The following is a 15,927-nucleotide window of genomic DNA, read 5'->3' as shown; positions in this document are numbered from 1 at the left end:
CTTGTGGCTCAATTCTGAACCAAACCATTTCTTTGGTTTTGGCTTTTCTGACACAGCAGCCGCTGCTGGTCGTTGTCGGAGTCAATCTCTTGGCTCACCGTTGTTCAGAAGCTGGCAGTTATCCCTCTTCCACCATTTAAACCCCCCTTGAAAGCTTTCATCGACGTGCCCTCAAAAGTCGCCAGCCACAATCCGAAGCAAGGAAAGCGGGAGATTGAAAGCGTGACAAAATTAGAGGAAGGAGCCACAGAAAAGTTCCGACCCCCCCCAAAATAACAAACTCAAAACATTGAGGACCGTTTAATCAGGACAAGCTGTCGTCCATCTCTTATTGATGAAAGTCGCCGGTTTCAGAGAGTGCACAAAAGTGCAGAAAAGCAAGTACACCAAAAATACGATTTTTTTAATGAGTGCCCTCGCTCAGTTGCTGTGACAACGTGCTGGCTCATTGCTTCAAGCCACGCGCCCGAACATCTCATGAATAACATTCGCATTTGTACCGAAAGAGCCCAACCCTTCTGGCGGCGTTGTCACCGACACCCCTGCTGCTTTACAAAAAAAAACAACAAAAAAAAAAAAATCGAAGCCAACCCAACTCACAAGCGTGAGGCCCAAAAATGGCGCGTTCTCTTTTCTGCTTGTTCTTAAACGCAAATGTGGCTTTGCCAGCATTAAAAAAAAAGAAAACAAAACAAAACAAAAAACCATTAGCCAAGGCTTTCACCCAAATCAATCAGGACCACCGCGCTGTCACTGCACCAGTTGGAGTGAGCTGAATAGTTCAATGGAGGGGAAAAAGAGCACTGGATCAATCAAAGAGGTGAAAACAGTCAGCATGGCGCAGATCCTCCCATTTCACAGCCTCGGGCGACCACAACACAGAACGAGAAGATACTCTGTGAACTCTGCATTTCATGCGCAAAGATGGAAAATAGTCACTTAGGGGCTCGTCACTCACCATATGTGAGACATTTAAGCCCCCCCCCCCCCACTATTGGAATGGAAGTGCCTTGAAGCTCTATTTTATTTTGAAAATCTCAAAAATCATGCTGCTACTCCACCTGTAAAATCAAAGTGCTGCTTTTTAACTTGATGTGATTGTGATGTGTGACACACACACACACACACACAATTGCAAAATGGAGCTGCGTTTCAATTTGCGTTGCCTTAATTTCAGTCCATAATGAGGCAAAAAAAAAAAAAAGACACCGCAGGCACCCGAGACTGACTTCAAAACTCCCAAATAATAATCGTAATAATAATGGAAGTTGGAAAAATAAACAAGACCGAGCCCAATATGACTTGAAACGACAAAAGCGACGACGCGGAGCCGTCAAGCGGCCGGACGCGGCTCACCTTCCTCAGAAGGTTGCAGATCCTCTCGATGTTTCGCAGTCTCTCCCTCTGCAAGACGACAAAGCAAAAGCAAACCAAGTCGGCGAGGCGCATTTACGGCACCCCGGTGTCCGTCTTGTACGATCTGCGCTGAGGCGATCGACTTCACGATGAACTCGAGTCGTCGAAAAGGCGCTCGGTGTTTGTGTTGGCTTTTGTTTCTGCTTGAGACCGTTTTGATTTTAGGAGGTCGAATGTTGGGGGCTTGATGGTGGTCATGCGATTGAACTTGTCATGTGACCTTCTCACCACCCGAGACTGTCCATCAAGCGGTGGAAGAGCTCATCGCTTGGCACGAAGTTGATGAGCGCACGTCGTTGCGGCGCGACATCAAGCAGCTCCCAAATAGTTGAGGAAAACATTCCGCGACCGTATGAATAATGTGTCGGCTTCTCCGCTTGTATAATAACGTGTCAAAAGCTTCCCGAGCACAAATCAGCACTCGGCAAAGTGCTGACTCGAGCGGCCCGCCGTTTCACTTTAGCTTTTAACGTCATCATCAAATATTAAACCCAATTCCCGTGCCGCCGCATTCTGGGTTTTCCCCGGCAGCGGTGCTGCTTCGTAAGAATGGAGCGTGTGGAACTTTGGCTTCTGTTGATGAAGTCGAGTGTCAGAATCGTTGTTCTTGTGCTTCTCGCAAGCCGCCTGCCGTCAGAATCGGGAGCTACCTGGAAATGAAGTTTGATTACAGCAGCGCATCCGAGGCCGCGTTCGGGCATTTCGGATTCAAATCCGATTCCCGATCCAATCCGATTTTTAGGGCTGACGTCGTTCAAGTGAGACGGGGTCTCCAGGAAATCGACTCGAGATAGTTTAACGCCAACAAGGCAATCATGTCTTCAACCGCTTGCATCTCCGATTCATCCCAAACGTCACATCTGGGACTCGACCTCATTTCAGAGTTCGCAAAAAAGACGTGGGAGTGGAAAAAAAAAGAGCATAAAATGCCTCTTGCCGCTTTTTCATTATTTTAAGCGTTTCGGAGGACAAGGAGAAGTCATTTCAAGGGAAGAAAGTTTGCCTCTGATGTCTAATGCAGTGGTGGCATAACTGTGGGCTAAAAAATTTTTAAAAAAAGGATTCGTGGAGGAACGGGCGGGGGGGGGGGGCGCATCCTTTTAGTATGACTTCCTCTGTCCTGCAGATTACCTCGTCCACCGCAAACATTGATTATTATTATTATTCTGGAGGTCCTTTGCACGAGTCGGTTACACAAATAATCAGATGAGACAACACGCTTGTGTCCGAGCCAACATCCCGTCGCATCAATCTTGAAAAATAGAATTGAGTGCATTGTCACAGAGTTTGAGATGACCAGAAAAAAAATGTATCTCTTGCAAATACCAAAAAGTAAATCGTATGTGTTGCTGGTAATTGTGGGTGCATAATAACAAAATATTTTGGGGGGGAAAAAAAACAAAAAAAACCACCAACCGCATGGAGTGGATTGCCTTGATCGATTGGCACCTTGAAGTCAGCCTGGAGCTCATCAAAAGCTGTTATCTGCAAATGGAAACAGAAATATCAGGACTTTGGGATCAGTGGACCGCTGAATTATAAGAGGGGTTTTTAAATTTAAAAAAAAATATATATATATAATAATTTATGTGAGGTTTTTTGTTTTTGTTTTTTGACGTGACCGCGCGTTCCCTTCAAAGACGCAGCCGAGGCTTGCTCGGATCCCGATGATTTCCCTCGACTCCGTAACTGGCGGGCAGCTTTTTCCATGTTATTACCCAGCGGATGCCAAGCGTGAGCGGGGGTTCATTGCCTCACTGCGCGGCAGCGTTAGCGAGCCCAAGGCTATCCTCGTGCCTGATGAGATTGCGTTGCGCCGTTATCGTGAGTGCACTCGGCTGCGGATTGGGAAGTCGCGTAGGGCAAACGTGCGCGGCGGCTATGGGGAGGTTTCCACTTTGATTGATTGACTTGGCCACGGAGCAGAGCGAAATGCGCCAAAGATGCGCGTGGTTTTTATTTTCTTGATCAATACAAGTTTGTACGCAACGGTTGATCAAAACGGCCGCAAAAGGTTTCAAAGTGGACCGACAAAGCGGCCGTGCTGCTGTTAGCCTTGTTGGGAGTGTTGGCAAAAAACAAATTGGAAAAGATGAACCAAAACATTTTGGATTTTTGCTGTTGTTGTTTTTTGTTGAGGTGCATTTGACAAGATTGACCTAATCCTTACTTTGGCTTAGCAAGCAATATTGAAATCGGTGCCGCAGACTTCCCAGAGGTCAACAACGGCAGCTCATAAGCCGGCAGTTGGCTTCCGCTTTAATCGCTGGCGTGCTCCCCACGGGGGCGCGTATCTGCGCGGAACACCTTGGCAGAGGCAGACAGCTGGAGAAGCCAGTTTCCCTGATGTTGATAAATAGTCTTGGCGCCGTTAACCCTTCACTTGACTCGCAGGAAATCAAATGAAGCTCATCCTTTTCCTCGCGGACGTCTCCTCCGAGCTTTCTGCATGCTGCTGTCGAACATTCGGAGGCAACACCGGAAGGACGGATCAATACTACGCGTGTTGGATTTAATGAAGAGGTTTTGGAATCTGCTTGCGAAAAAGAAATCAAGAGCAGACCGAAGTCGTATAGAGACGATATGAATGACTTCAATATTTTCCGCAAATCTCCCGAGAGTTGGCCTCGTCGACCGCGATCACACGACGAAAAGCAGATTTGACGTGAAGATGATGACGCGGCTGAAGATGAAGACGGAAGACGAGGAAAAACGGCTTTCCTGTTTTGGACTATTTGATGAACGATGACGATGGTCTCCTGCAGCAGTCTGATGAGCTCAAGCTTCAGCCAGTTTGACAAAACAGGGGTGGGTGGGGGGGGGAGAAATGAAACACCGAAGGAAGGATGAAGATCACCCCCGTAATCCCCCCCCCCACAGCATGCGCATTGTGCAATGAAACAATCGAACGCGCGCAGTCGGGATGATGGATGAGGAGCCGGCGGGGGTTAATGAACACGTGGATCAACGCTGAGCCGAGCCAGTTTGGGAGCGAGCGCCACCTCCATTAACCCCGCCTTCGCCGCTGCCAAAAACTCTGTTGCCCGTTTTGCTTCATTGAGATTCCAATCAATTGGCGCAGCCGCGGAATTTCTTCCCACTCGATGTCTCACTCGGGCGCCTCGTCGTCCGCACGCTTCGGCTCCTTGCGCGCGGCGGAAACTCCCGCCATGCGGAATCTATCGGGGCCTCCGTTTACTCGACCGTGTTTACCGTTCGGTAATTTATAAACGCGACTCTTCGGTGCAACGGCGCGATGCCGTTTCTACTCGTATGATGCGCTTTGTAACATCCACGATCGCATCGAGTCAGAGACTTTGGTTCCCTTTTTTCGGCCGCGTTGTCACTTCGAGCGCCCGCGTCGGATTTCATTTGACACGTGCACGACAAGTGATTCGTTTCATTCATTCAAATATGAAGAGATGGTTGTGCTTTTGCAGTTTGGATTTGCACTAAAATGAGAATCCTTTGTCGTCTCGGCGGCCTCTCTTCCTTTGCTTCTCCCTCATTCTCGAGGTGACGGTTAAGGTCACGGGAGCTTTATAAGCCTTGGGCTCTTTTATCTCTTCTCCTGTGGTCTCGCCCGCCCGAGTCTTCTGTAGCTTGACTCGGCTATCGCGGCCATTTCCGTATTCGAGATGTTAACGGCGTTCCGCGATCAGAGAAACGAGACTTGGAAATCGGAGGCTCCCATGACAATGACAAACGACCTTGAATTCTTGTTTTGCTCCTAGATCTCTTTTGAGCTTCAAACTATTGGAGATTTCGATGCAAATGGCTCCTTACGCCGTCGTGAAGCAAGGTTTGGACACCCCTGGAATAGCAGCCGTGCTTTAGAAATGAAATTCTTTTTTCTGGCAAATCTTCTCGGCGGTTGAAGACAAAGCATTCCTCAAGATGCCGCCGAAGTCGGAAGCACGCGTTCTTCATCCGATGAGATTGTCCCGCGCGCGCCGGCTAGACAGTCTGTAAATCATGCCCCCGCGCCAGAGGACTTCCCCATCTCTCGGAGGTGCGCCGGGGGATCATTTGGCACACTTGCAGCTTTAATGACACACGGAGGACGTTGGAGGGCTCCCGTTACACGGGGAGGGAATGACTCAAGCGGAGTCGGCCTCGTGAAAAGCGTTGAGCATTCATTCCAGCTCGAGGGAGGTTGCAGGGTCACCCGGTATGTTAATTACAACGGCTACATAATCGCTTCTGTGAACTCCCCTTTGGGCAACTGCTCTTGTTTCTTGTGCGATGAACACACCGTCTTCCAATTACAGTGCTCTGTCTTGGATCGGATTTAGATTTGTATTTTTATTTTTTGAAAACAATCTGCGGTGTTCTGCTTTACCCAGCACGGCTGAAATTCCCCTCTGGGGATCAATGAAGAATGATCTTGTCTTCTCGGGCTAGAACTCTTTTAGCAGTATGCTAGCAGATCTACTTGGGGTGAAACCCGCCATCCGTCACTGTTCCTGATCGTGTTGTCATGCTAGCAGTCTCCTCTGTCTAAAAAAAACCCCAAAACAAAACAAAAAACCGGGACAAGGCAGATGGCACAACATTGTTGGGTTCGGTTTCGTCCGTCACCACCGTGCCGCCATGTCAGTGTTAAAATCTCAAAGGTGTGCGTTGGAATGACTTCTAAACCGAAATGGGAGTAATAGCCTTGGAACGCTCGCTCGCTTTTTGAACGAACCGTGCAGCCCGTGTCAAATGTCATTTCATCATCGTTTTTTTTTTTTTTTGTTTTTGTTTTTTGTCACGGACCGCTGAAAAATGGACGGCGGGCCGCAAAATGGCCGTCGTTTTGGACACTCCTGCATTAGACCGTGCAACGTCTCTCGCTGCGTAAACACGATTTCAGACTTTGCGTTAAAAGCACCACCACCAAAAAAAAAAGTTGGCAGGATGAGTGCGTAAATGAGGCAACGTTGCCAGCTTTCGGCAGGTGTCTCGATGAGATGCGCAAAGCTTGGCTCTGCAACGCGCTTCCACAGCCCCGCCATCGTATTCCCAACACGCAGACGCTACCTAATTTTGTTTCCTCTCCGTGTGCAGCCTGATCTTGTTATGCTGCGTGTCTACATGTCGGTGTGAGAGGGAATCTGTGGAGAAGGCGGCGCCACTCTTTCTGCTGTCTTAAGCAGAAAACACAATCGAGCGCTTCGCAACGCAAACCATTGTTCGAGCGTCCAAATCATAAATTTAGCCGGAAACAAAATAGCACGTGCGTTTGGTGGACGAGGTCTGCTTTCTGTCCCTTATTTTTAAAAGAGCTGGGAAATAGCAGTGTCATTTTGGAGGACCTGTGCCCCCAATTAGAATGTAATAGTAATCAATAATTCATGCCTTGATCACATCTCGGCCGGATGGCTGGAATGCACTTGACTTTGGAGTCAGCCAATCCTCCATTCAGCATCTCCAGTTGGTCCAGAATGCTGCTGTTTGCCTCTTGACGGGTACTTGTAAGAGGAAGCACGGAACTGCTTCACTGGCCCATTTTAGAGTTCTTTCAAAGATGCTCTGATTTGTTTTCAACTCTTGAACTGGCCTCGCTGCCCGTCTTGAAACTCATTTTTAGTCTTTGGCTTTTAACTCAGCCTGAGACCTGATTTTTAGGTATACAGTTTATTGGGGGCTTTCTACTGTCTTCGTTGTTGTTGTATGAATGACTTTTTGCTCCATGCACAGCGCTTTATCTACGTACAACGGTGGTTGTTTTCGAGTGCTCTAGAAATACACTTCAGTTGAGTTCATCACTTTAAAATGATGGAAGCTGAAAAATCAATTGTGCATTACATGCATGCCAAAAAACATTGTTTCTCGAATTTACTATAAATATATAATTTATAAGTCACAAAATATACTGCAACTGTAGCGAACAAAATCGTAACTATCACTTATTTGGCAATGCTGACTGTGCTGTTGTTGGGCGGCTCCGCTTTGTTTTCAGCCATGCACATTAATGGAGATGCGCTTTGAACTATGGATGGCACTTAAAAAAAATGCAAAATTAAAAAAATACTGACAAATAGGCCAGACTGCACAAGAATTTGCTTGCAAAGTGGCATTTGGAATCAGAATAAATAACGACAGAATGAATGGGAGATGAGAGAGGATGCCTTGTGATGCGCTGGCTCCTCGCCATGCTCCTCATCTCCAATTTTTGGTGGACTTTCTTCCTTCATCATGACTCGCTGTCATCAGTTCACTGACTTGATGCTTCCACTGTGGGCTGCGTTTGCTCAGTATTTCGTCTTGCTCAGTGGAACCTCGTACGCTACCTTATGGCGGGCGACGACTGGTTAAGGAGAAGCTTGATAAGAGATGCAGCGGAGCCCCACATTTGGAATGAAAACGTCGCTGATGATCGGGTTCGTTTCATCATGGCGCCAATAATTGTGATGGTGATTATTATTTTATTTTTTTATGCAAAGCTGCATCGGCCACCTCAATGGTGGGTTCTAAAAGTTCCATCTCAACATATTTAAATGATGCAGTCAGTCATTCCTACACTGCGTGGTGAGGATGGATCTGATGACGCGTGTGCGTGGAAAGCTGCAGGACTCGCGAGCAGATCAGGGGAAGAATGTTGATTTATTGATTTGGGATATTGTTGCCGGTTTGATGAATCCGGATCGAGATTGCAGCAATTGTGACAAAAGGGGGCATGTATGCGACAGGGAGATCAATGACACAGGTGCGCGCCACTCATTGACGGAAATGGATCCCACACAAATTAGGATAAATGGTCCGCCGATATCAATGACATCTTAGACGAAATGTATTGCCACGGTGCCCTGTGAGACACGAAACACATCTAAAAATAAACCGCATCCAAAGTACTTACGTGCCATATTGCGAAGAAGATGAGCGACACGCAGAGAACCAGAGACAGCATATAGCAGAAGGCAGCAAAAGTGAACATAATTGGCAAAGGAAAACGACGGGTAATTCCCCAGAAAAAAAACGCGCTCCCATTTAGAGGGCGCAAAAAAAAAAAAAAAAAAAAAAAAAAAAAGGGGCTGTGGTGATCAATAAAGTTGTCACTCTGCCACGAGAAGGCGAGGTGTTACCGGTACCGTGACTTCGCCCATGTCAAAGAATACAACCCAGGAAAAAAAAAAAGAAAAGAAAAACCTCACGGTGGCGCGTTCACTGCGTTTCTCACGCGGCGGTGTTGTGACTCAAAATTCCAAACCGGTTCGAGATGGGTCCAATCGGCACGTTCGGCGAGAGGCAGCGGTCGCCGTCTTGGCTGCGAGAAAACAATCCAAATAAAAATGCAGACGCGTTATGGGGGAGGTGAGCCGATGGATGCTCCATTCGTTCGAGAGGAGGGACGCGAGCACGTGATATGCAAGCGCGCGAACAGGTGGATTGATAACAGCAACACCCGGGGCGCGTGCACGCTTTTGGTGCACGCGCGGAGCAAATCGATTTCATTTCACCATCTTGTTTTGCTTTTGGTGGGTGGTTAGCCTTTTTTTTTTGCAGCATTTCTATCGCAGATTTACTGGAGGACGTGAATGATTTCCATTCAGATTTGACAGACGGCCTGAGATGATTGATCGTGATTTATGATTTCGATTTACCAACATCAATGATTATGAAGGGAAAGAGGATCACACATTGCAAAGCAGTGGGGAACTAATTCGTTGCATTATGATGTCATTTTGTTAAGATGAAAATGACACGTTCAGTTCAGTTCAATACTGTTGGAACGGTACCCAACGTGACCAAGCTACTGGAGACAAGATATTTGTATGGGCGACTAGCGACCTCTAGTGGTCATTGTTGTGTATAAAAGATGGTTCGATGAAGCGTCAAGACAACTTCAAATGGGCGACGAGACATTCCATTTGTCTGCGACAGGTTTGGCGGCTCCTGAGAACTTGAAATTCACCCGGAGAAAACCCACGCAACCAGGGGAAGAACATGGAAACGCCACACGGGAAGGCCGCAGCCGGAATCGAACCCTGCACCTCCACACTGTGAGGCGGACTTGCTAAGCAGTAATGACAGTCGTATTTAACCATCAAGTTTCAGCACTGTTGGTATTTACCAATTGCAGAACAATTAAATTGGGAATCACATTCTATCTTTGTACACCTGTATCCTAAAATGCACCTTTAGTAAAACGAATATTTTACTCCGCCAAGTCAGGGTGAGTTTCTTCTTTAGTTATTTTTATTTATACAGCATTTGTTTTATTCGCTTCTCACCGTAAAAGAGGCGACTGCTTGATGTATTTTATCCTCTGGCCACTAGATAGCGCCATTTATTGCTTTAATATGTCGCAAGCGTCATTCCTCACTCGGCTCTTGGACCTGAAATGAATGAGTCCCAACAAATAAACTTGTACTGCACATTGTATCTACACGGTGGACAAGTCGTCGGGATGTGTGCGCCACAGTTCTGCTGTTCAGGGTTTGAATTTTGGCTCCTGTGCGGTTTTCGCATGCTTTCCTCGTGCTTGCGTGGGTTTTCTCTGGGACTTCCTCTCACGGTCCAAAATCACCCACCTCCGCTTTCTGAAGCGTTCCCTGAACCGCGGACAATTTTTTCCAATCCCTCCCTGTGAATTGTGTAAAACTTGCTAATGCAGCCAGTTTATGATAAATTAAGAGGAGTGAGTAATGAATACAGTATATACTGTCGCGAACATGCCCTCTTCCGGACTGAACTACGCATGCGCAGGTCCACAACGCGTTCTTGTGTAAACACGTCGTCACGTGACAGGAGAACCTGGCGACACGGCAATATAAAGTACCGGCAGATGTCAGGCTCGAAACACTCCAACGCATTATGTCTTTAAGACTTTTATGTACAGTGACTCCCCACCTCAAAAAGTGAAAATGATGCAATTTTCCTCTTCATTGTTTGATGTTACAATTATAACAACACAAAGGAATAATTGCTGCATTTCGGTACCATTTGAAAAAAAATGCAGTTGCACCAGTGCATCTTTGTAACCTCTGTGTGAGTCCCGCAGCACTGCTGTTGAACGCAAGGTGACAGACTATAGAGAACTCCATTAGGTTCCTGGAAGAGAGACAACTGTGAGCTGCCTGCTGAGAAATCTTTTTTGCAAAGTCACAGTATCCTTCTCCACCACAGAGATATAGCACATGGAGGCATTGTTGCTTTTTATTTATTTTATTTTTTACTCACAAAGAGAAGTCAGGAGTTCAGCTTGAGCCTGAGGAGGATTTGCTATTCCATTGCTTACAGATCACCTCGATGCAAATGTGTCGCCAATCAATACTGTATGCAACATTAAAAGTGATAAGAAGCTTGGCAAATTGTTCCTCTAAACTACAAGTGTCAAAGTTAAGGCCCGGGGGCCATATCTGACCCACCATATCATTTTATGTGGCCCGCGAAAGCAAATCAAGGACGTCAAGTTCCATGATGCTTGCTAAAGTCTGAACCAAAATTTCAAATTGTCATCTATAAGCCACAATAACAGTCATTATTCTTGACGTCTGATTTTAAAACTAGCTATCCATCAATTTGTTGTGCGCTGTATGTAATATGTGGAGGTGATGAAACATTTACTGTAAATGGTTTCCCAAAATTCATAACGGCCCTCCAAGGGAAACCGTAACTACAATGCGGCCCTGCATGCTTGCGTCAAGATTCAGGGTCATTTTACTGTCAAACTATGGTTGCATCCGTTTGCAGACTTGCACACGGAGAGAGGTCGTAAAAATAGCTGTGGGAAGATGAGAGTTAGAAGGATAAAAATGGATCACAAGAGACATGTCTCAAATCCCTGAAATAGAAAGAGAGCAAAGAGGAACGATCAGAGAGGCTCCTTGCGCCGCGCCTTGTCACATCTTTGCCTGCGGTGACTTGGACACGTTTCGAAGCGACTCACAATTCCGTCAACCGGCCCTGCTTGTTTGCTGTACCCGCACCGGGCTTTTCGCTGATTTCTCGAAGGTTTCTCCAAGCTTCCGCGCGCTTCTTTCGTTGTCTTACGGGGGCCAGTTGACAACGCAACGCTCGTGACGTCGCGCGCATCGTGAAGCAAGCGCGGCAGATGCCGCATCCCAAATGAAATCCGCTGGCGCATCGGCGGCACGCCGTTCCAGCCTTCCTTTCCGAACATACCGCAGAGTAAACAGCGAGCTCATCAGCCATTCGAGGCACGCTGGCCACGGGCGGTTTTCTCCGTCTCACCATGACCAAAATTGTTTCCGCAGCTCGACTCTCTTGGTTTAAAATTTGCTGTCAAATTCCTGCTCAGCCAGACCAGGCAGCTTCCGAGTTTGGGCAGGAATGCGCATTTGATGCGATGCATTTATTATGCGTGCTACTTAACAGACAGAACAAAAAAAAAAAAAAATGTTGTTTATTTATTACTGTTTGAATCGGAACCTTGTAGAGTAAAACACATGGCAGGTTTTCCCATTCCCATTTATTCAAAATGGAGCAAATCTGAGACACGTGTTCTCATCGTGTACTCACCATTGCACCCCCCCCCCCCACACACACACACATTGTGCTTTTTATGTACGCTAATTGTGTGTTCTACTTACTTGGCCAATAGAGATGATTCGGATTCTGATTCTAATCATCTCCTTGCATATTAAGAAGTCACTTCCTCTGGACATCGTTTTCTTTTTGGGAATGACCTCCCGCTGAACGTCGTCCATCTTTAAAACTGGTCTTCAAACTTATTTTTGATCTTCTTCATTGGATCACTCGAAATGTAGTGTGGGAGCCGACCAAGCGTGCAGACACATCGTTGCGACGTGCAGATAGGTTTGTACATTGAAGCGTTTGCTTCCTTCCTCTTGAGCTATCCACTCAGATATTTTGGGCATGTTTTCAATTCCGGAGAGCAGAATCGAACCGGAGAGCACAGAAAATTTGATTCTCTTGCAATCGCCCCACGCCTCAACCATATCTGCAGTGAGCACGCACCCTCTGCAAAGGGGTTTCCCCTTCTCTCTTTTTGCTGCTGATGCAGCGTGACCGGGATTATGCTTTTAACCAAGTCCAAGATGGCTGCTTCCAGCTGTCGGCTCCCCCTCTTGTTTTATTTCTTTATTTCGGTCTCTCCCTGTGCTTTTTCTGAAGGGGTGGGGGGGGAGTGAAGTCGTGAGGATTTAAAATTAATGACCCCAGAGGAGAACAATGTTCTTTCCAAGCTGCATCTGTTGTGGAAAGAAATTTCCCTCCAGTCTACCGGGTGAAGCCTGGACATGCTCACGAGGACGCATGTCAATGTGTCACTGTTGTTGCTGAACGATAAAAATGCTTTCCAATTGGTTCCAAGTTTGTTTTTGTTTTTTGATCGTTGTGATCTGCCCTTTTTCTATGAGAACATAAGATTGAACACTGCTAACTGATTACAGAGGTTCGATTTCATTCAAATCTGCATGCAGGCTCGGACTTCGAGTATTGGCTCAGCAGCACTCCGAGCGAAATGGAAGCCCAGTTCAAGCCTGGTAAAAAATAAATAATTCACCACTGTCCCAGTACACATAAATGTCTCCATAATTTAGTTTGAACCTGACAGAACTACCCCAGAATCCTGAAATGTATTTTTTTCCCCCAATTCCGAGCTTATTTTAGAGCAAAGGAAGATGTTTTTTAAGCGGGATTCACTTGTTGAACGGATACGTTTGATGTTGGCGAAGGAAGCATACGCTGACACTTCCAAATGGTTTGGATGGTATGTTGATCGCACTCTGGGCTCAGCAGAGAGAACATATTTCAGTCGACTCCCAATAATGGTTTGTCTTTGGCACAGAGAAGGAAGAATGGACAGTACTTCTTCTTTTGTTGTTTCTGGATCAGAGGACGAGCGGTCGCTCATTCCGCCGACCGTAAATTGTCGTCTTTCTTGGCTGGATTTGAAATGATGGTCCTGCGGTCGTGCAACAATGAGTGATGACTTGTTTTGTTGCTTGTTTAAAAGATGCCTCGCGTCTTCATGTAATGTCGGTCAGAGCGATTTGAAATGGTCGCAGGTGTGTGCTGACTCCCGTTTTGCATGTCTTTGAATGTGATTGGCTCATTCTGAACGCAGCCACATCTCCACTTATCTGAGGGTCTGCAACCACATCATCTGTTATTTTTTACTCCCCCCCCAAAAAAAACCCCATAAATAAAACCAAATGAAGCTGTCGAAGTTATCGGTCACAGAAATGGCGGAAAGCATTTGGACGTTCTCATTTTATTGGTATCAAATGAGAGTGGTGTGAAAACAGGGGTGTGCAGACCTGATTCTATCAACTGGATATGTGCCCGATGATTTATCGGCGACTTGTGGGAGGTGGTGCCTGCCTTTCAGCCAAAGTCATTGAGGCGCCGAATCCCTGCGCCCCGCAACACAAAAAGATGGCGAAGAAAAATGATTTCATGGATGGATGGAAAGCCGCGGTGTCGAGCAAATTGTTCAAGAGCCAACAATCAACGTGCGGCTTCTCTTCCCTGCGGACTTTTGATCCGGTCGCCTTCATCATTCACGCTTGTTTCAATGGACGCAAGTCAACGGACAAACGTGCGGTGCAGCCTTCAGCCCGGATGGCCTTCCGCGCTAATTTCGTGCAATGCCTCACTCGCTGACGCTGCCCATAGAAACACTCAAGCTTCACTTCATGAAGTATTCCCTCTCAGTGGCTCTCAGGTACAAGCACCTCTTGTTCACCTGAGCGTTCAGCCCCAAAGTGGAAACAATCACCTCTTTGCCCTCTTCACTCATTTGCTGAAGTGTGTGGGAACCTCCTTTTAAAAAGTCAAGACATTTCGAGCACGCCTTTTGCGCAACATCTTCATTCTCTGGACATCTTTCCTCTTCACTTTTAGTGTTGCACTTAATTGATGAACAAACCTCCCCGAAGACAGACGCCTTAAAAAAAAAAAAAAAAAAAAGATAGGATGTCAGTGTCGATGTTTGCACCTGCGGAAAAGGCCTCGGAGGCCCTGACGGAACGCCACCGGATCTTTCCAATGACAGTGGATAGTGCATACTGCTTCAGGTGTCTGGATTACACGCTGAGGATGCTATTGAGAGAGAAAAAAAAAGATTAAAATCCCAAATCTTAGAATATAAAGCATTTGAGTCATGCAATCTGTTGAAGGAATTTGGTGTTGTCCTTGACTTAGCAGGAACACAGAAGAGCTGCAGCGAGGGCGCATTAACATATGTTCAACTTTAATGAGGAGGACAGATGGCGGGTCGTTATTTGGGGTTCGTGTCTTGTGACTTTGCAGCGAAGCGAACCCGCTGACCACGAGGGATGGAGGGAATAAAAGAATTGAGATGACGCAATTCAGTGGTCGGCGGACCGGTACCGGGCCTTGACCCGTTTGGGCCGGTGCCGCCCAGAGACAGCGCTGCGAGCTGTGAGCATATTCACTCCATCAGACGTGGCAGAAAGGTGCGCGACTCGAACCAATCGGAGTCCCCCTTCTAACGATGCTTTGCAAGTTGAAAAGTTGGCACTCTGACTAGAATTCATTTGAGTGACTTGAAACTCCAGTAAACCCCCCCCCCCCCCTCCCACTCTGTGAAAAACCATTTCCAATTTGTGGCTATGTGGTGTAATGTGATGGAGCGGAAAAGGAGATCCCAAGGTGAACATGGGAAAGCCCGCGTATCGTTGCCTAGCCGCTCTCTTCAGAGCCGTTCGTGAGTCACCAGTCCACAGTAAAATGAAATTGCCGCACTTCACGGTTCAGTGGGGGGAAACAGGCCCCCGTGTCATTAAACGTGCATACAGCTTGCGGCCAAGTAGACGTGCGCCGACAACGTGCAAAGGCTGTCGTGGAAAGAATGGAACGGATCTTCACGTGTGAAAAGTGATAGCTTTGAGCAGTCGATTTCATGAAATGTTACTTAGCGGATGCCCGATGTTATTTTACAAAGAAAGCATTCAGGCACACTTGAGTTGAGCCGCGGTTACAACAGTTCGACTGGCTCGGCAAGAAACATGCATCACTTTGAACTATTTCACACTGCTACATATTTGGAAATACAATACGGGAAAGGAACTTGCAAATAAATGTGCAGTCCCTTGGTGTAAAAGCACATTTGAAGCGTGTCACTGGAAGCGAGCGAGCGTATCAAGTGGGCGGCGCTGAGGTCAAGGTGCATGAACGGGGCAAACCCGGAGAGGAGGCGCACGGAGGCCAAGGACGCGGCGACAAGCTCGCAGCCTCCTGTCATCTGGCAAGACCTCTCGTATGAATATGGAGACGGCCGGCCCGTCGTCGTGGGAGCGAGAACTCTCCAGGGATGCAGGGACGACTTTAAAATAATGGCGAGGCCATCTGAAGGAGAAAAGGTCATTCTTGCCGCCGCTTTGTAATATGCTCATCATGCCTCAGCATGACCACTCCTCATTACATATATATCGATGTAGCTATTTTGAGGACTCGGAGGCAGCGGATCCTTTTTTTTTTCCTTGGGTCTGGTCTGTCCTCAGCGTACAGATTAAATACATTAGAGTTGAAGCAGCGGCGCTGAGCCTCACTGTGTCACTTTGAGGCTTTGTC

The 15,927-nt window shown here is 47.0% G+C and overlaps 1 protein-coding gene and 1 pseudogene across 2 annotated transcripts in view; one reads left to right on the top strand and one right to left on the bottom strand.

Annotated features, from left to right (window-relative positions):
- The window catches only part of cnih3 (cornichon family AMPA receptor auxiliary protein 3), a 15,455-nt gene extending 6,181 nt beyond the window's left edge, over positions 1 to 9,274 (bottom strand). For both annotated transcript variants that reach the window (XM_019896285.1, XM_019896286.1), the window contains exons 1-3: positions 8,261 to 9,274; positions 2,833 to 2,901; positions 1,357 to 1,404 (exon numbers count right to left, since the gene is read on the bottom strand). In XM_019896285.1, coding sequence (XP_019751844.1) covers positions 1,357 to 1,404; positions 2,833 to 2,901; positions 8,261 to 8,338 — 195 coding nt within the window. In that variant the 5' untranslated portion in view covers positions 8,339 to 9,274. The remainder of the gene's footprint in view (positions 1 to 1,356; positions 1,405 to 2,832; positions 2,902 to 8,260) is intronic.
- LOC109531792 (intraflagellar transport protein 20 homolog pseudogene) overlaps positions 1 to 15,927 on the top strand; it is a 32,903-nt pseudogene that overhangs the window by 10,478 nt on the left and 6,498 nt on the right.

This window comes from Hippocampus comes, unplaced genomic scaffold, assembly GCF_001891065.2.
Source record: "Hippocampus comes isolate QL1 unplaced genomic scaffold, H_comes_QL1_v1.1 scaffold170, whole genome shotgun sequence".
NCBI lineage: Eukaryota > Metazoa > Chordata > Actinopteri > Syngnathiformes > Syngnathidae > Hippocampus > Hippocampus comes.
Note: the sequence above shows the minus strand (reverse complement) of the source record. Positions and strands in the feature narration are given on the sequence as shown.